The following is a 20,603-nucleotide window of genomic DNA, read 5'->3' as shown; positions in this document are numbered from 1 at the left end:
TACTGTGTTATTGACTTGTTAATTGTTTACTCCATGTGTAACTCTTTGTTGTATGCTCACACTGCTATGCTTTATCTTGGCCAGGTCGCAGTTGCAAATGAGAACTTGTTCTCAACTAGCCTACCTGGTTAAATAAAGGTGAAATAAAAAAAATAAAAAATAAATAAAATCAACACAAATTTGTTTCTATTTGTCTTTGTTACTTCTATTTGATATTTATGAGTCTTATTTTTTTTAAATATTTTAATATTTATATAGTTCTAATTGTTCTAATTATTTATTTGTGTTGTTCCAAATGTCTGAATAAAAATGACAGTTAGTGCAGAATGGTGCTTTTATTTGTTTGTTGAGGGGCGCTGAAGGGGGGGGGGCATAGAATGTAGAACCGCCACTGGGCTCAACCTTTGTTGTATGATCAGGATGATGAAAGGACACAACCTGGGCCAATACCATCAAATTCAACTGACATTGATGCTGCAACATCAACTATTTGTGCCATGTTACTCCAACACACATGTCAAAAGTATTTTGGGCCTGTATTGGCCAAAATATTGTAGGCCTTCTTTTATATTGAGAATAATGGGGCACTGTGTAAGGGAGCATTTATCTTGATCTCAAAGAATGGACAACGAATGCTTTACTTGGCCTATGGTCTGAATAATTACTAAGAGCGTTGCTCTTTATTTGGGAACAAAGCCTACAAGTTAACAATGTAAATATTTATGAACAATATTTGTTTCATTCTGCTTGTACATGTTGATTGAACAACCCTGAGGCATGGGCTACTCTGTTATTATTCTCACACTGGGTCACGAGATTTCTGACAGCCATGTGATGTGATACCCAACACAGTTATTTCGTTTCAGTCCCACTGGCTCTTACAAATTCTGCTTGAGAACAAGATACGGGAGTCAATTTATTCAGCATATATCTATAAACCTTATTGTCGAACTGGCCTATGTTACAACTTCATCCATTTAAACAAATATTAGATGGGAGGAATAGGTCGCACGAAAGCGCATCCAAATGGATGGATCCGTATCGCGTTCGGTGACCGGCGCGTGATGCGTTACTTTGGTACACGGGTAGCCGCAGCAGCATACATCAGCTGATCACTCTCAAGGTCGACTTCGCAGAGCATCATGGGGAGGGCACTGAATCCACTGGTTCTACCCGGGGACCGCTACATCCCCAACAACTAAAACAACGCTGGTTCACCATCACCACCATAATAGGAGAATCACGCCTTTGCCCATGACGGCATAGCTGTCACGAGATGCGGATGCAAAATAGCGAGTCACGGATAAATCAGAAAGGAGGTTGGTTACGCAGAGAGCATCTCGTTTTTCATAGGTTGATGGAAGCTGGGCTATTGTCGAAAGGGGAACGTGCGGATTGTCGCGCATCCACTCCACGAACCTGAGCTATAGGAAACGAAAAACGTAGACATTTTCAAGAGGCTGTTTTTACAGTACCGCATTGGTGCCAGTGGAATCGTTAAGGGTGAGAGAGGAATAGCAAGTCTGGTCACGACAGGTGAATTGCGCAAATTGCTTGATTTATGCTATTATATAACATATGTAGGGCATTGCTGACAAATCGTCCGTATGAAGGATTGATAGTTGGTCAAGTGTATTGCTTGTTTGCCCGTTAAGAAGGCACCCGGCATCGGGTGGTAATGGTTCCATTTGACGTCTCTTTTTTGCATTTCATTAGAGTAGTGATTTTTTAAGCGAAGTATATTGTTTGCTGCTATCGGATTCATTATTGTCTTTTACGCATTGTAACAATGTAGCCTAACAACTGGACATAAAATAAACTAATTGAATGGAATCGTAAACGATTGAATACATTGCTATCTATGCAGATGTTATAAAGTAAGCTAGTCTGATATGAAATGATAAAACAATGTTATTTTAGGGCTACTTGAGAAAAATTCGTATAAGCAGCAGGGCAACGTTGTTTTTCTACTTGTGACCAGTTTCAGCACCAAGGACAGCGACGAATCAGTTCCTTATTTTTTGAGGCTGCAGCTTTGAAGACTGGGCGGTTCCGCAAGGCTTTTCTACCTGAAGATCTTTTCTCTTGTCCTCCTGTCCTGTTTGTCAACTTCTTATCAAGAGCTGCTTTTTATTATTGAATATCGCACTGAAGATGGTGGAGGAGGAGGTAGGTGCTGCTCCCTAATATAATACTGTGGACATAGTAGTAGCCTATGCTGCTGTTATTATATGCTGACCATGTACTACTCAGCTATACTATACTTTGACCATACAATGTGTGACCCCTCAAAAGGTCCCTTAACCTTTTTATGAGTACAATCCACCAAATTATTTCCAATTCTGTTGCATGCAGTCAGAATGTCATGTGACTGTTCAAAACCCACTTCATAGTGGTGGGTGTTGTACTGTCTGATGCTGTATATCAGTGAGTCATCCTCATGTTCTATGCTGAGTTTCCATGAGCGAACCAGTGATATAATTGGACAGTTTACTGTTCTATGAATTATAGGGTCCAGAAATAGCCTTTTTTAGTATTGTTACGTCTTTCCTATAATTCAAATATGATGTCATTTTATTCAGTTGCGAGAGAGAGAGAGAGAGGTATTTCCCCTCCAACAATGCATTGGTGCAAGGAGCAGCAATGCCATGTTTTATCGCTCTGTGTTTTTGGTCTATTTTAGCAAGTGCCAATTTAACTGTCACCTCCAGGCAGTTGTTATGACAATGAGGAAGAGACAGATTCTCTTGGATGAAGGGGGCTATGGAAGAAGCCATGTGTGCATTCTTAGAAACAGGGAGGGTGAAAGAGATGCAGTCTGGGAGGGGGCTGTGGAAGAAGTAGTGTATTATATCATTAGACAGAAAGGGAGGGGAATAAAAAGAGGCACAAGAGAGATGAAGCCCTGAGACAGAATCAGAGTGTTCAGCTCACTCAGATCAGATGGATAAGTTCCACTTCTGTGACTCTGAAAAGGACTACAACCCTGTAGCATGCTTATTTTTATCTGAGCGTTTGCTCACTTTGCAAACAACTCTATTTCTAGGCTACTAGCACAGAGTTGCATTGTAAACATAACTGAGGTATGACGGTGTGTAATCGTGGAATGAACACCCAGCATTTGAAGAGCTCTTTTACCACAGTCTTATTTTAAAACTCTCTCAACTCTAATCTTATTTCATGACTTGGGTGTTCTTTTCAAATGACGCATTCAATATTGATCAAATTATTATACTAACCAAGAGAATTTTACAGATTAGTCACTGTTTTGAATGCATCTCATGGCTGCTTGTTTCTACTGAGTAATTGTGACTTGACAGGCAGCGAGGGGGGTTAGGGTAAGAGAAGAAGAGAGATGGGGAGTGGTGGAAGGTGCACTTCAGTATATAAACAGAGTGATAGGGGGAGGGAAGAGAGGGAGGGCAGGTATGGTGGGGGCTATAGTGTATTGCTCCTGTTTGTTTAGAGTGTGTTAAAATACCACAGACTGTCCTAGTGTACGTTTTGTGGACACGCGCTTTGTCTTGTGATACATCCCAGCCTACTTCAGTTCCTGTTTTTCATTGGGATGTTCGTTATAGATTTGTATGGCTTTTGTGAAAACAGTTCCACTATTTAATGGAGCCACCATCACTTTGCGAGACCTTCCCATCAAAACAGAGCGATACAAACACAGCAAATATATACCATTCAAATATGTTTGGAAATCTGAAAAATGGTGATTAGGAGAAGAGATGGAAAGGCAGTGTTTAGTGGACCAGAATTGCATCATTCAGCTATAGTTAGATGTAAGGTGATGTAAAGATCAAATAAATTATACTGATGCCAAGAACATTTTTATCAGGTATGAAGGGAAGACAAAGGGCTGTGAGAAATAGGTTTAACTCGGGACACATGAAAGGTAGGGTGTATACGAAGAGTACAGGGCAGCAGAAGACGAACAGCAGAGGAACTAATAATTTTAGAGATGGGAAACGGGCCAATAAACCGGGGGTAGAGTTTGCGGGAATCCACCCAGAGGGGCAGATCCCGGGTGGATAGCCATACCTTCTGCCAGAGACGATACCAAGGAGCCAGGGTCCGATGGCGATCCGCTTGTCGTCGATACCTGGAGGTGGTCTTGAGGAGGGCCGACTGGGCTCTCCTCCAGGTACGACGACAGCTACGGACAAACATCTGGGCAGAAGGTGCGCCGAGCTCTTCCTCCTGCTCGGAGAAGAGCGGGGGCTGCTACCCCAGTGAACATTCAAAGGGCGATCAGCCCGTGGCAGATCAGGCAAGGGTGATGAGTGTGTATTCCTCCCACACAAGCTTCTGGCTCCAGGTGTTGGGGTTGGCAGAGATCAGGCAGCGTAGAGTTGTCTCAAGGTTCTAGTTGGCTCGCTCCGACTGCCCATTGAACCCAGAGGACAGCCTGGCTGACGACCCAATGAGGGTGCAGAACGCCTTCCAGAACCGGGACGAGAACTGAGGGCCACGGTCGGAGACCATGTCCACGTGCAGTCCATTGAACCGGAATACGTGCTGCACCATGAGCAGGGCCGTCTCCTTGGCCAAGGGTAGTTTGGGGAGAGAAATGAAGTGGGCGGCCTTGGAAAACCGGTCACCCACTGTCAGGATGGCTGTGTTGCCCTCAGACGGGGGAGACCCGTGACGAAATCCAGGGATATGTGGGACCAGGGACGGTGAGGGACAGGCAGAGGTTGGAGTAGGCCAGCCGTAGCTTGCCAAGGAGTCTTGTTCTGAGCACACACAGTGCAAGTGGCGACGAATGCGCAGACGTCAGGAACAATAGTGGGCCACCAAAAGCGTCATCGCACAAACACCAGGGTTCACCGGGAGCCTGGGTGGCAGGCAAGCCTGGAGGAATGGGCCCACTCCAGGACCGCGGAGCGGACAATGTCAGGCACAAACATCCGGTTATCTGGGCCCCCTCCCTAGGGTTCGGCTGGGACCGCTGCGCCTCCCGGACCTGTTTCCCGTCGCCAGGCACTAGGTGGGAAGAATGGTCTCGGGCTCCAGGGTGGTAGCCGTAGGGTTATAGCGGCAAGACAGGGCAGCTGGCCTGACGTTCTTGGACCCCGGCCGGTAGGAGAGGGAAAGGTTGAACCGGGTAAACAGCGGGGCCCATCTCGCCTGCCTGGAGTCGAGGCGCTTGGAGGTGCGGAGATACTCCAGGTTTTTGTGGTCGGTCCACACAATGAACGGATGCTCCACCCCTTGGAGCCAGTGCCTCCATTCCTCCAATGCCATCTTCACTGCGAGATGCTTCCGATTCCCCACATTGTAATTCCTCTCCGTGGCAGTGAGGCGGTGGGGGAAGAAGGCGCAGAAATACATATTAAGGTCCATGGCACAACGTTGGGACAGATCCGCTCCCACTCCAAAATCCGAAGCATCTGCCTCCACCACGAACTGACAGGAAGGGTTCGGATGAGGTTGGAGTAAGATCTTTCAGATACAAAGGCCCAACTGACTGAAATAATTTACCTGATTCAATCAGGGCATTAAAATGCTTCCTATCCTAGACTCTGGTGACATTATCTATCAAAACACAACCAAGACCTTAGTTAACCCAACTGCTGCTTCCTATCCTAGACTCTGGTGACATTATCTATCAAAACACAACCAAGACCTTAGTTAACCCAACTGCTGATTCCTATCCTAGACTCTGGTGACATTATCTATCAAAACACAACCAAGACCTTAGTTAACCCAACTGCTGCTTCCTATCCTAGACTCTGGTGACATTATCTATCAAAACACAACCAAGACCTTAGTTAACCCAACTTCTGATTCCTATCCTAGACTCTGGTGACATTATCTATCAAAACACAACCAAGACCTTACTTTGTGAATTAGATGTCATTTATAACCGTATTTGCAGATTCATTCTTGGATGCCATTTTAACACTCACAAACAGAAGACAACTGCACTGGTACCACTTTATTTGTTACATGTATCAACTTAAATGTCCCTGTATAGGAACACCTAACTTTACAAGACTCGCACTACTCCTTTCGACAACAGCAGCAATTACAAATTCCAAGGGTACATCCTGAGGTTGGAGTAAGATCTTTCAGATACAGAGGCCCAACTGACTGAAATAATTTACCTATAGAAATCAGGGCATTAAAATCCCACAGGGAATCTCTTGTGTCCAAATGAAAAAAAATGAGGAAAAAAATTATACTTAGTAGCAAGAATAATATGTCAACTATTGTCTAATAATAATAACCATGAAATAACAACAATACAAATGTATATTGACAACATCAATGATGTGTTTTGATAGATAATGTCACCAGAGTCTAGGATAGGAATCAGCAGTTGGGTTAACTAAGGTCTTGGTTGTGTTTTGATAGATAATGTCACCAGAGTCTAGGATAGGATGTTGTCAATATACATTTGTATTGTTGTTATTTCATGGTTATTATTATTAGACAATAGTTGACATATTATTCTTGCAACTAAGTATCATTTTTTTCCTCATTTTTTTTCATTTGGACACAAGAGATTTCATCCTGCAAAATATTGAATAAATAATTAAATATTCCGTGATGGTACAGGTCGAGAGAAGAATGAAGGTGGTTCAGGAAACATGTGTAAACTTGTCTGAGACTTCGGGAGGTTTAGGCTTTACCTCAGTGAGCTAATGCACAACGTTGGGACAGAACCGCTCCCACTCCAAAATCCGAAGCATCTGCCTCCACCACGAACTGACAGGAAGGGTTCGGATGAACCAGGATCAGAGCCGTGGTGAAGTGATGTTTAAGGTCCCGGAACGCCCGGTCAGAGGCCATGGTCCATGTGAACGGAACCTCGGTAGAGGTGAGGTTAGACAGGGGGAGGCCAGGCTGCTGTAACCCCGGATAAAGTGGAGATAGAAGTTGGCGAATCCCAGGAAGCATTGCAGCTGCACGCTGGACGTAGGCTGGGCGCACGTAGGCTGTTCTTCTCCACGAAGAACAACCCTGCGCCAGCGGGGATTAGGCGGGATGGATAAATCCAGTAGCTATTGAGTCCCCAATGTAGGTCCCGACAGTGAGTACTGGTGCCCCCAGGGCGTCGTGGTGCTAGGGAGAAGGTCAATCCCGCAGTCATCGGGGTGGTGCGGCAGAAGGGAAGTGGATTGGGACTTGCTGAACACCTCCCGGAGATCCTGGTACTCCGCGGGAATGGTGGAGAGATCCGGAACCACCTCCAAGGACCCAGGAAGACGTCCCTGGGCAGGTTGCGCCAACTTCAGAAAATTGGCGTGACAGAACAGACTGCAACCCATGATGGCACCTATAGACCAGTTGATGAGTGGGTTGTGTTGCTGGAGCCAGGAGGCTCCCAGGAAGGAGGAGTGGCCGGTGGGGCGGCCCTGCTAACCGCCGAGTTACTGAGGGGCGGTGGAGTTACCACCGTGGCAGGCTGCCCCCCAGCCAACCTGTGGAATTGCTCCCGCAGCATGTCCAACGCCTGGTCATGGCAACCAGCCAATGCTTGGACCCCCTCCATCAGCCCTCGAAGCAACTCCTCGTGCCTACCAATGGAGGCTCCTTGGGAGTAGATGGCGTTGCACAGCCGGCCCGGGTCTGCTGGGTCAATCATGGCCAGTTCGTACTATCAGGTATGACACGAAGACCTAGATGTAGACCATGTCGAATAAACAATAATTTAATGTTCCAACAGAGGCAGGCAATAGACAGGTCAAGACAGGCAGGGGTCAGAAAACCAGTGGTCGGGCAACTGTACCGGACGGCAGGCAGGCTCAGTGTAAGGCAGAGGTACCGATCCAGAGGGGGGGGGGGGCAGCGGTACAGGTCGGCAGGCAGGCTCAGGGTCAGGGATAGGCTGAGTGGTCAGGCAGGCGGGCTCAGAGTCAGGACAGGCAAGTGTCGAAACCGGGAGGGCAATAAAAGAGAGACTAGAAAAAGCAGGAGGTGAGACACAAAACGCTGGTTGACTCGAACAAACAAGATGAACTGGCAACAGTCCAACAGAAAACACAAGTATAAATAAACAGGGGATAATGGGGAAGATGGGTGACACCTGGAGATGGTGGAGTGGAGACAATCACAAAGACAGGTGAAACAGATCAGGGTGTGACACATTTGCTGTCTTATTATTTAATTGTAGTCACAAGGCAATTTACAACCAACATTTGGGGCCTTAACATTTCCTACACTGGTCCCTCACATTTCTTCTCTCAACACCTCTTCAACCACAAGCTCTATAGGTGGACCAAAGGGCACCTAATCCGTGAGGCATGGCCAGTCCAGTATCACATAACCTCTAACAATATGTCTTCTCAGCAGTGTCTCTGCATAGTGTTCTATGTTACTGGATTCAAGAGAAAAGACCCAGTGACCTGATTTATGTATGTGGCCTTCAAGGAGTTTCATTCGAGAACTGGCTACAGGGTCATTTAAGAACACAGTCAAATGTAAATAGCCTGCATTTTGGTATCCAGCATGTACCCTTATGTATATGCATAAGGCTATAAAGTGGTCTGCTAATGTTATAATGTATACTCTAACAGGGGTGGGCAACTCCAGTCCTCCAGGGCCTGGTTGGTGTCACAGTTTTGACCCAGCCCCAGTGAACACACCTGACTCCAATAATCACCTAATCAAGATCTTCATTTTAGAATGCAATTTGATTAATCAGCTGTGTTTGCTTAGGGATGGAGAAAAAGTGTGGTGAAAGACCGGTGAAATACCTTTTGAATAGAAATGTCCCCGGGTGAGCCCTCTTCATAAAGGTGGAAACTCCCTAAATTGTATCAGCATATCGATTTCGCAACCAGGGCTGGCAAAACCTTGGATCACTGCTATTCTAACTTCCGCAACGCATATAAGGCCCTGCCCCGCCCTCCTTTCGGAAAAGCTGACCACGACTCCATTTTGTTGATCCCTGCCTACAGACAGAAACTAAAACAAGAAGCTCCCACGCTGAGGTCTGTTCAACGCTGGTCCGACCAATCTGATTCCACAGAAGACTGCTTCCATCACGTGGACTGGGATATGTTTCGTATTGCGTCAGACAACAACATTGACGAATACGCTGATTCGGTGTGCGAGTTCATTAGAACGTGCGTTGAAGATGTCGTTCCCATAGCAACGATTAAAACATTCCCAAACCAGAAACCGTGGATTGATGGCAGCATTCGCGTGAAACTGAAAGCGCGAACCACTGCTTTTAATCAGGGCAAGGTGACCGGTAACATGACCGAATACAAACAGTGTAGCTATTTCAAACAAAGTCCGATATCATGCTGATTGGTACACAGCAAGGAATAAACTCCACAGCTGACAATTTCAAAAATCATGGAACAATTGCTTGAAAGTGTTGAAATATCTGAATTATCTTTTTGAAAGCATATTGATTACATTGGAAAAACAATGAACTATAAGCGTGATTTACTGTATCCATTAGAAAGACCTTAGTTAAACCAACTGCTGCTTCCTATCCTAGACTCTGGTGACATTATCTATCAAAACACAACCAAGACCTTAGTTAACCCAACTGCTGATTCCTATCCTAGACTCTGGTGACATTATCTATCAAAACACAACCAAGACCTTAGTTAACCCAACTGCTGATTCCTATCCTAGACTCTGGTGACATTATTTATCAAAACACAACCAAGACCTTAGTTAACCCAACTGCTGCTTCCTATCCTAGACTCTGGTGACATTATCTATCAAAACACAACCAAGACCTTAGTTAACCCAACTGCTGATTCCTATCCTAGACTCTGGTGACATTATCTATCAAAACACAACCAAGACCTTACTTTGTGAATTAGATGTAATTTATAACCGTATTTGCAGATTCATTCTTGGATGCCATTTTAACACTCACAATCAGAAGACAACTGCACTGGTACCACTTTATTTGTTACATGTATCAACTTAAATGTCCCTGTATAGGAACACCTAACTTTACAAGACTCGCACTACTCCTTTCGACAACAGCAGCAATTACAAATTCCAAGGGTACATCCTGAGGTTGGAGTAAGATCTTTCAGATACAAAGGGCCAACTGACTGAAATAATTCACCTATATAAATCAGGGCATTAAAATCCCACAGGGAATTTTTAACTAATAAAAACATCACCATGTGAAGATATGTGTAAATATTGTATATACCTGTCTGTATGTATGTATTATAGGTACTTAGTTGTATTAGTAGTTTTTGCAGTAGTTTGTATTAGTTGAAAGCCTATTAGTAGTTGTACAACAACTTTTTGATGTTGTCAATATACATTTGTATTGTTGTTATTTCATGGTTATTATTATTAGATATCAATTTTTTTTTCATTTGGACACAAGAGATTTCATCCTGCAAAATATTGAATAAATAATGAAATATTCCGTGATGGTACAGGTCGAGAGAAGAATAAAGGTGGTTCAGGAAACATGTGTAAACTTGTCTGAGACTTCGGGAGGTTTAGGCTTTACCTCAGTGAGCTAATGATGTATGACGTCATGTAGGCTGCAGATGACTTGGGTTTGACACCCGGCCAGAGACATTATAATAACTTAACCTTTGACTGTATGATGTCATTTCCAGATAGTGCATTTACAGCAGTATTAATGCCTCTGACAGAGTTTCAGTTTTACACTGTAGGGGCTCCTTGATCCGAATGTAATGTGCATAAACCCCTGATAACATACACTATCCCCATTCTGTCTCTAACAGAAAAAGCAGGTGACAGGATACCTCCTTTTCTCCCTGGCCACTGCAGTCATTGGCTCGCTGCAGTTTGGCTACAACACAGGGGTCATTAATGCACCGGAACAGGTTTGTAGGTTTATTTTGTGTTTTCTTATAGCAGTTAAAGCATGTGTGGGCTTTGGTTTTGTTAAACTGTACGTTATGTTTACGCTATGTTTAATCACTTTCCATCGTGCCTGTGGATATTGTACTATTACACTGCGCTTCATCAAGCGTTAAATCAAGAGATAGTGTCTTGATAACGCTTTATGTCTAATCATTCTCTCCCTCTCTCCGTCCCTCTGCTTTTCTCTCCCTCTCTCTCCCTCTCTCTTCCTCCCCCTCGCCTGTTTAGAAACTGCGGGCTTTCTTCAACAACACGTGGATGGAGAGGTATGGCGAGCCCATCAAACCAGGAACGTGCACCATTGTGTGGAGCTTTTCGGTGGCCGTCTTTAGCGTGGGCGGCATGGTGGGCTCCTTCAGCGTCGGAGTGATGGCAGACAGATTTGGGAGGTGAGGGGGTCACCCAGTATTCACCTATTTCACCCCGGTGCCATTTTTCACTGACTATCGTTTGTTTTCTAATGTTAACATTTCCAAACAGGGTAGCAGGTGCAGTTGTCAAAGCAAAAAGCAAAAACGTTGGACATTTGAGTCGGGATACTTAGAATAGCATTGCTAGTGGATTGTCAGTCATCTGCACTGGTTTTAAAAGACACAACTATTTATCAGCTACCCACACAATGTCGTACAACAATCAGCTGTGAATAAGGTTTATTAAAAGTATTGGGAATGTTGTCCATAAGGAGTGAATTTCGTTACTCTCCAGTTCTGGTCCTTTCCTTGGTCTATTTCTGTTTCTACCTCTGCTAAGCTGTCAGAGCCAATGGGTCTCCAAGGAGTCACTGGAGTGTGATTGGAATCGCTGCAAAAAAATGTCCTTAAACTATTCCTCTGTTTCCTTCTCCCACTACTATCCTCTACATCTCACTCTCCCTCCCTCTTAACCTCTCTCTCTGTCTATCTCTTACTCTACATGCTGTCTCTTAACCCTCCAATCTGTGTGTGTGTGTGTGTGTGTGTTTCTCGGGGTATTGGGATAAAGGAAATTGTCCATGTTCCTGGTCAACATCCTGGCTGTGATTGGAGGCCTCCTCATGGGTTTCTCCACCCTCTGCTCCTCCTACGAGATGGTCATCGCCGGACGCCTCGTCATCGGCCTCTTCTGCGGCCTCTTCACCGGCCTTACGCCCATGTACGTGGGGGAGCTGTCCCCCACCCCTCTACGGGGCGCTTTCGGCACCTTGCACCAGCTGGGCGTGGTTGTTGGCATCCTCGTGGCTCAGGTCAGTCCTTGATGGCAGCCATCTTGATTTCTGCCCATTAACTTAGGAATAGTCTTGTACATTACCATACCATCTGTTTACTTGTAATTCTGGGAATAAAGTCCCCATATATAGAATATTATGTTTTATGTGCGTATTGGGAGTATTCTTATATGCAGTGATGTAGTGATAAAAAATTTGGTGGGTAAACGCTGATCTCCATTAGCGAAAATAAAGTTACGGACCCTATACTTTCAATGCATTTTGCCGCAAAAGGTGGGTAAATGCTCATGCTAAACAAAAAAAGGTGCATAAACGAAGTTTACTTGCGTTTACTCTCCACTACACCACTGCTTATATGATTAAGTTGTAACCGGCAGACATTCCGATTTCTGATCACGCACCCCTGCCTCTTAACATTGGAGTAATGTCTTTGTCGAATTATATGCTAATTATTGTAATTATTTAATGAGTGCTAAATTATTTTTTAATAGGCGACTACTTCTTGCTCTAAGAATGCAATTAGTAATATTCCTCCCCTTCATTTTCTCCAGCACACTGTCGTGAAACCTTTTCCATTTGAATCCCTTTATAGAACTGCCTCATCCATTCCATACCACCAATGGATTATTTTATTGTTTAATACTATCAACTGTGGTGTGTAACCCATCAGTGCTTCCCATCCCATCAACGTACAGTATATCCCATTGATGTTTGCATGTAAGCTGTGGTGCTGTGAATTACACATTCCTGGTAGTAAAGTTAATCCTATCCTCTGTGTTGTAGATCTTTGGCTTGGAGTCTCTGCTGGGGTCGGACAAGTTGTGGCCTCTGCTACTGGCTCTGACGGTCGTCCCGGCCATGCTGCAGTGTATCCTGCTGCCCTTCTGTCCCGAGAGCCCTCGCTTCCTCCTCATCAACCAGAACAAGGAGGAGCAGGCCCGCAAAGGTGGGTGCTCCAAACCATAGAAACCATCAAATTGTTGAGGTTTGAGGGGCTTTGCACATTCTAGTAATTCTATAGCTACGCTCCAAATGCAATCATTTACTCTGGATGGTCAGGAAGATAAATGGAAGCGCTTCATTTAACACTTCTATTTTAGCTTGATACCTGGTATTGTATCTATTTGAGGTGAAATAATGTAGTAAAATGTAGTAATTTGGCGAGTTGTACAAAGACGCTAATACCAACATGTCACAATAAAACATACACTCAATGGTCAGTCTATTAGATACACCACCCTGTTCATGAAAACTATATACTTTTGGTCATGCAGTGTCTGTTAAATACGATTGAATGTGAATTGTGCATGCCAAACATAGGCCTGTGGCATTAATGCCCTTCCTCTGACTGGGCATGAATTTAACGCATACAGTGACAGGCTTAGACAGGCCAGGAGAGACGGAAGCTTGTTGAGCCAAGAAAAGAGTCCTTGACTGACGCACAGCATAGGCCAACAGCAGGTTTTGAAATCCCCGACAGTAGTGATCCCCGACAGTATTTCACACTGTCGGGGGTCACCTGAGTGCATCTCCTAAGCTCCTTTACACTGTTTTGTTTCAAACACACTGCTTTGGTGAATAAGATAATAAAAAAGGGAACATATGTTTTGGTCAGTCTTTTATGTGATGGGTACCGTAATGAAAGAACTGGCAGGACCATGGACAGCTACTGAACAAACAACTACAACGTAGGCCGGTTTTAGTGTTGGTGCTACTGGCTAGTCTGCTAGAAAATGTACTCAACTAGTGTTTTTAATTAAAGGTCCAATGCAGTTCTTATCTCGTCATCAAATCATTTTTGTCTGACAATTAAGTGTCTTACTGTGATTGTTTTAAATGAAACTGGTCAAAAAGAAACAAATTAGCCTCTTGGCAAAGAGCAATTCTTTCAAGCAATAATTTTGCAAGGACTGTCTTGGAGTGGTCTGAGTACGGAAGAAAAAACTGAAAACGAGCTGTTATTGTCATCGAGGTTTGAAACTCTCTTATTGGTCTATTAACTCATTTACCGCCTGGTGATGTCACCAGGCAGACCAAAACTCTATCCCACCAAAACAGGCTGAAATGTCTGGAGTTCTTTTCAAACAGCTCTTATGCTAAAAGGGCATTATCATAATTTCACAATTTAGGGGCCTCCTGAGTGGTGCTGTAGCCTAAGGCACCGCGTTGCAGTCCTGAGGTGACACTACAGCCTCGGGTTCGATTCCTGGCTGTGTCACAGCCTTCCGTGACTGGGAGCCCCATAGAGCAGGGCACAATTAGAGGGTTTGGCGGGGGGATTTCCTTGGCTCTTTGAACTCTAGTGACTCCTTGTGGTGGGCTGAGTGCCTGCAGGCTGACCTCAGTCGTCAGTTGAACATTGTTTCCTCCAACACATTGGTGCGACTTGTTTCCGGGTTAAGCGTGCAGTGTGTTAAGAGCGCATGACTCGACTCGACTTGACCTTCACCTCTCCCAAGCCCGTTGGCGAGTTGCATGAGACAAGAACGTAACTACCAATTGGGAGGAACAAGGGGGTTATAAACATAAATATGAATAATTTTCATAATGTCACAGTATTATTCCAACCTCATAGTGTGGAAATATAAATAAAACACAGGAAAATCACATTTTTGATCACGCCGGGCCTTTAAAGATGCTTTGCGCTACATTTCTTACTTCATTCCTCAAAGAAAATGATATCTGTAGGATATCTTGTACAAAACAAAGAAAGCTGTATGCACCTAAAGTATTTCAATATTTTCTTTAACATATTGTCATTACCTAACGATTTTACAAATACATCCTCTCTTTTTACAAGTTGTATGTCCTTCACATTAAAGTATAACTTATCTGCCTCTCTCACTCCGCCATTTTCTCCCCCCAGCCCTGGTGCGTCTGCGTGGCTTTGACGACGTGAGTAAAGACATGCAGGAGATGAAGGAGGAGAGTTCCAAGATGGCCATGGAGAAGAAGGTGACCATCCCTGAGCTGTTCCGCACCGCAGCCTATCGGCAGCCGCTCCTCATCGCCGTCATGCTCCACCTCTCCCAGCAGCTCTCCGGAATCAATGCTGTGAGTGAACTATGACTCCCAGGAGGCCACAGTGCAAACACATTCTAAATAGTCACCAAGGATAGCTCAGAGGACAGCTTAACAATACAGGGTCGCATTCACTAGGCACAAAACTGAAGAAAAAAGGCAGTGACTGGAAGGTACTATCTGAATGTATCCAATAATAAAAGATATGCTACAGTCTGCCCTTATGAAGGCGACCCAGGCCTATGCAAAGTTGAATAGTTGAATAACAGCTGCATTCAACATGCCTTATACTCTCAATCATTGCATGTTTGGGAGATTTGTTTGGATTATTCGATGGATTAAACATGATTTAATGGACGTACGTTTTACAGTATGATAAAAATACCACTTTGATGTGGCTTCCTATTGATAGATTGTAGCCTTGTTGCAGATCTAGAGTCGGCTTTCTATTCCGCAACAAAGCCTCCTTCCGACTATCCTACCGATCCTCGACTTCGGCGATGTCATCTACAAAATAGCTTCCAATACTCTACTCAGCAAACTGGATACAGTTTATAACAGTGCCATCCGTTTTGTTACTAAAGCACCTTATACCACCCACCACTGCGACCTGTATGCTCTAGTCGGCTGGCCCTTGCTACATTTTCGCCGCCAGACCCACTGGCTCCAGGTCATCTATAAGACTATGCTAGGTAAAGCTCCGCCTTATCTCAGTTCACTGGTCACAATGGCAACACCCACCCGTAGCACGCGCTCCAGCAAGTGTATCTCACTGATCATCCCTAAAGCCAACACCACATTTGGCCGCCTTTCCTTCCAGTTCTCTACTGCCTGTGACTGGAACGAATTGCAAAAATCGCTGAAGTTGGAGACTTTTATCTCCCTCACCAACTTCAAACATCTGCTATCTGAGCAGCTAACCGATCGCTGCAGCTGTACATAGTCCATCGGTAAATAGCCCACCCAATTTACCTACCTCATCCCCATACTGTTTTTATTTCTTTACTTTTCTGCCCTTTTGCACACCAGTATCTGTACCTGTACATGACCATCTGATCATTTATCACTCCAGTGTTAATCTGCAAAATTGTAATTATTCGCCTACCTCCTCATTTTTTAAATTTTTTTTCTACTGTGTTGTTTTCTACTGTGTTTCTACTGTGTTTTTTTTCTACTGTGACTTGTTTATTGTTTACTCCATGTGTAACTCTGTGTTGTTGTCTGTTCACACTGCTATGCTTTACCTTGGCCAGGTCGCAGTTGTAAATGAGAACTTGTTCTCAACTAGCCTACCTGGTTAAATAAAGGTGAAATAAAAAAAATAAAAAAATTCAATTAAGAATCTTATTGTCGCCCTCCACCAACCCTGTTCAGGTGTTCTACTATTCAACTGGTATCTTTGAGTCAGCCGGTGTCACCCAACCCATTTACGCCACTATTGGAGCAGGAGCTGTTAACACTGTCTTTACAGTGGTATCTGTAAGTAAAACATGCTGCATTTATTCTGGTTTTTGTGTTTCTGTGATGTATGTTTACGGTACGATAACTCCATTCTCTGTCTTCGTCAGCTCTTCCTGGTTGAGAGGGCGGGACGAAGGACTTTGCATCTCGTCGGATTGGCCGGAATGGCCGTCAGTGCCCTGCTCATGACTATTGCCCTCCTGTTGGTGGGTGTCAGTTTCTATTGGTTGTCACTCAACATAACAGATATGTCATTAATACATTAATTCATTTTCATTGCTATTGTTGATGAATATCTCCATCTCCCTCCCTCCTTCCCTCCCTCTCTCCTTCCCTTCTTCCCTCTCTTCCCTCCATCTTTCTTTCTTTATTCCTTCCCTCTCTCTCTCTCTCTCTCTGTCTCTCTGTCTGAGTAGAAGGGCTACTCGTCTCTGAGCTACCTGAGCATTGGGGCAGTGTTTCTGTTCGTGGCCATGTTTGAGATGGGGCCTGGTCCTATCCCATGGTTCATAGTGGCGGAGCTCTTCTCCCAGGGTCCGCGGCCTGCCGCCATAGCAGTGGCCGGCTGCTGCAACTGGACCGCCAACTTCCTGGTGGGAATCAGCTTCCCCAAACTGGAGGTGCGAGAGGTTTCTCTTGGTTTTCCATTAAGGACGAATCCTAACTTCCACTTAGGTCAGAAATGTTATTAATCATACGCTGACATACGCTGAGGTTAATTACTGACTTCCACTGTTTTTCTCTCTCTTTGTTTGTAATTCTGTAGGAGCTGTGTGGGCCTTATGTCTTTATCATCTTCATGATCTTACTGATCTTCTTCTTCATCTTCACCTTCATCAAAGTCCCAGAGACCAAGGGCAAGACCTTTGACGAGATCGCCCGTGAGTTTGGCGGGGCCACCCTGCCCCCTGCCACCTCTGTGGGAGCTCCTCCCACTAGTATCAGCGTAACACTTCCTGCCTCGCCCATCAAGGAGAAGGTTCCATTGGTGGAGGCGGCAGCAGCAGAGGATAGGTCCAACTCAACTGTACAGGAGAGCTTGTAGAATCCTGTGTTGGGTCAATGCTTAAAGTACAAGGGTTGGGGGTCAGCTGGTTCAAAAACAGATCAAAGCTTAATTCTTTGGCAGTTCAGGTACATGGGGACGAGTGTTTGACGTGAAGGGAAATATACCGTTCGTGTACATGGAAAGCCACAACACACATTTTTGGGTGGATACAGTAGCTAGAATGAATTAGTGTTATTTTTTCACATTTCTTTCTGTCATGTGTAATATATTTCTCAACCTATAGGTCAAAATGTGTATTTTAATTGTGTTGCCTTCTTTTCCTGAGTGCATCATCATTTAAACAGCTTTTAGTAAAGCCAAAGTGGGTCTAGTCAAAGCAAACAACCTCAATAGTGTTTCTGGTAAACAATAGTTTTAACAGTGAAACAGTAGATTAGGGTCAATTGCATTAGTTGGCTTTCATGGTTTTAGAAATAGCTTTTTTAAATAACCCAATAATCCCAGAATGATCGTACTTGACATTTAATTTCAACAGTTGTTGTATTTGAGAACAAAATAATATGCTTATACCCTACTCAACATAAGAATCCACTGCTAGAGAGAGAGAGAGAGAGAGAGAGAGAGAGAGAGAGAGAGAGAGAGAGAGAGAGAGAGAGAGAGAGAGATGGTACTTATTTCACTTTAACTTGCTTTAGGTGCACCTTATTAACCAAATAGAAATCAATTAAAATTCCAAGATTGCTAATATACTATTCAAAAAGCGATTTATGGCAAATTAATCAACATAAGGAATAATTAGAGAAATATTTCCCTGGGGGAGTAGAATTGCATTAACTATATTGTCTAAGGGGACAGATAGTTATTTTGGATATTAGATTATAATAGATTGTGATATGAGTCGTGATGTTATGAACTTGGATTTGATAAGAATCAACCATAGAGAGCAAAGGATCCATCGGTTTTCCCTGTGGAATTGAGTGTAATTTAGAATTGTTCTGCTGTGAGAGCATTCAGTCAAAAATGTGACGGTTATCTATTCAGTCTGTATTTGGAATAACACAATGGGACTTTAGTTGTGACCAAATGTGAGGATTTGTGCACAATGCTTTTTAATGACTCCCCTTTAAGTCTATACTCTACTTTGTGACACTTTGTCTGAAGATTAACCTTGTGGAACGTTGTTAAAAATCGAAATTTATTTAAAGATTTTATTGTATTGATATACTGTAGTATATATATATATATATATATATGTGTGTGTTACAAAAAAAATATTTATTTTTTATTTGTGGTTGTGTAAATTAGACGTAGTTATTTTTCTCCAAGCACTTTCACAATTTATTTTGCCTAGAAAGATGACAGGGTCATGGCTTTGTTCTTTATTTCTATAACATATTGTGGATATGTGTATGTGTTGCACTGGGAAAATACATTCCTTTGATGGTAGTATTCAGTATTTGACCTCTCCTCCAAGGAAAAAACGTTCTTCAATGGCAGCCCTCCCTCACTACTGTTAACAAGACTGTGGTACTTTACTAACTAAACCATACTCAGTTACCTTATGCACATTCACTTATTGTAAAAAGTTAGGAGAGAATTTATTTGTAAATATGTATTTTCAAAATGATATTTATATGTTGACTGCAGTGGTTGAATGTGGGCTTGTTCTGGCTTATGGGATGCCCATCGTCCAATGAGTGAAAAAGAGAAGGAAAGAGAGAACAAGTATTGGATTGTTTCCTATTAATACACTGAAGCATTGACATACATTACTCTATTAACTTTGTGTTAAAGTATTATTTATGTCAAAATGGACACTGGATAATAAAAAAAACAGTTCCCTTACCACTGCTTCCCTCACTCTCCCTCTCTCTTCCACTTCCCACATGCCTTCCACTTGTTCAGTATCCACCTTATGCTGTCCCCAGTGTGTGCCTAAAAAAAAGTGTATTTATGAGTTGATGATCATTGTATCCTATATTGTCACAGAGATCTATTCCATTTTACATCAGAAAACCATGTTGTTTTGAAATGGATTTTTACCAATGTGGTTGGTATTGCTTTGATGTTTATTTTTGTTCCTGGCCTGTGTTTCATGGCTTTCCGTTTACTTTGGGGGATTGTGTTTGTGAGTTCCTTGTTTCTGCTGCTTATTTGTGCTTCTTCTTCAGCTAATGTGTACTGTATGTGTGTGTGTGTGTGTGTGTGTGTGTGTGTGTGTGTGTGTGTGTGTGTGTGTGTGTGTGTGTGTGTGTGTGTGAACACGTTCTTCCTGCTTCCAAAGTCTTGTACTCTTATTCTCCACGAGGCACCAAACAAAGGGGCATTTAAGCAAGGTCTATAGCCCAGCCATAAACAATTAAAATGATTAAATAATCAACATTGATATTGAATTGAAAAATATGGTCTAATTCATAAATATCGAGATCACGTAAAGTGTAGAAAAGCACACTACTGAATCCATTTTGTCATTTTCCTGTATTAAAAAAAAATGTATCACACAAGCAGTATAAATCTGGCTTTGAAATGCCCTATGAGACATTATGAAAAATTACAACAAACTAACAACAACTATACAGCCCTATATGTCACGTGTGTTTGTTTCACTTGTGTTTGTATATATGAATATACTGTCGTTAAATAAAACATCACACATCTAACAAACACACAACCTTTGATATCTTCTGTACAGATACTATCCTTGGCAAATACAAAGTCAGCATCTTGCTTGGTTTAATCAATCAATGTACTGTGTCTGTGTGTGAAAGTGTAATAAATGTTTTGTTAACCTCCTTTTTGACATCCACCAGCTGGCATTACACCCCGAAATACCTGTTTGTTTGTGTGTTTCATTTGGAAATAGTATTTTAACATGACTCGGGCTAGGTTGATGCTGGGAGAGACCATTTTGAGTGACAGGTTTAGAGCTTGAAGCTTGGGAGGAAAGCGGCCAAAGTAAGTACATTTTTAAACATGTTTTTGAAATAAAAACGCAACGGTAGCTTTACTTACAAATGCATCTTAGTTCATGGGAAGGTAAAACGGTTTCTTTCATTTTTACACACATGA

General features: G+C 43.2%; 1 protein-coding gene across 1 annotated transcript; it reads left to right on the top strand.

Moving 5' to 3' along the window:
• The first annotated feature begins 1,119 nt into the window (after positions 1 to 1,119).
• LOC109907560 (solute carrier family 2, facilitated glucose transporter member 1-like) lies at positions 1,120 to 20,327 on the top strand. Its single transcript, XM_020505600.2, has 11 exons — positions 1,120 to 1,536; positions 1,982 to 2,169; positions 10,698 to 10,799; positions 11,068 to 11,228; positions 11,821 to 12,061; positions 12,827 to 12,989; positions 14,910 to 15,097; positions 16,439 to 16,543; positions 16,633 to 16,731; positions 16,942 to 17,145; positions 17,292 to 20,327. The coding sequence occupies exons 2-11, from the start codon at positions 2,155 to 2,157 to the stop codon at positions 17,568 to 17,570; spliced, it is 1,557 nt and encodes a 518-aa protein (XP_020361189.1). The 5' UTR covers positions 1,120 to 1,536; positions 1,982 to 2,154; the 3' UTR covers positions 17,571 to 20,327.
• The last annotated feature ends 276 nt before the right edge of the window (positions 20,328 to 20,603 follow it).

Source organism: Oncorhynchus kisutch, linkage group LG17 (genome assembly GCF_002021735.2).
Source record: "Oncorhynchus kisutch isolate 150728-3 linkage group LG17, Okis_V2, whole genome shotgun sequence".
NCBI lineage: Eukaryota > Metazoa > Chordata > Actinopteri > Salmoniformes > Salmonidae > Oncorhynchus > Oncorhynchus kisutch.
This window is presented reverse-complemented; position numbering and strand designations above follow the sequence as displayed.

Bases quoted from the DNA above. Each gene is read 5' to 3' on its own strand.
- LOC109907560 (XM_020505600.2), top strand. The intron at 12,062-12,826 runs GTCAGTCCTTGA...TCTGTGTTGTAG, and splicing joins TTGGCATCCTCGTGGCTCAG to ATCTTTGGCTTGGAGTCTCT. The intron at 16,732-16,941 runs GTGGGTGTCAGT...CTGTCTGAGTAG, and splicing joins TGACTATTGCCCTCCTGTTG to AAGGGCTACTCGTCTCTGAG.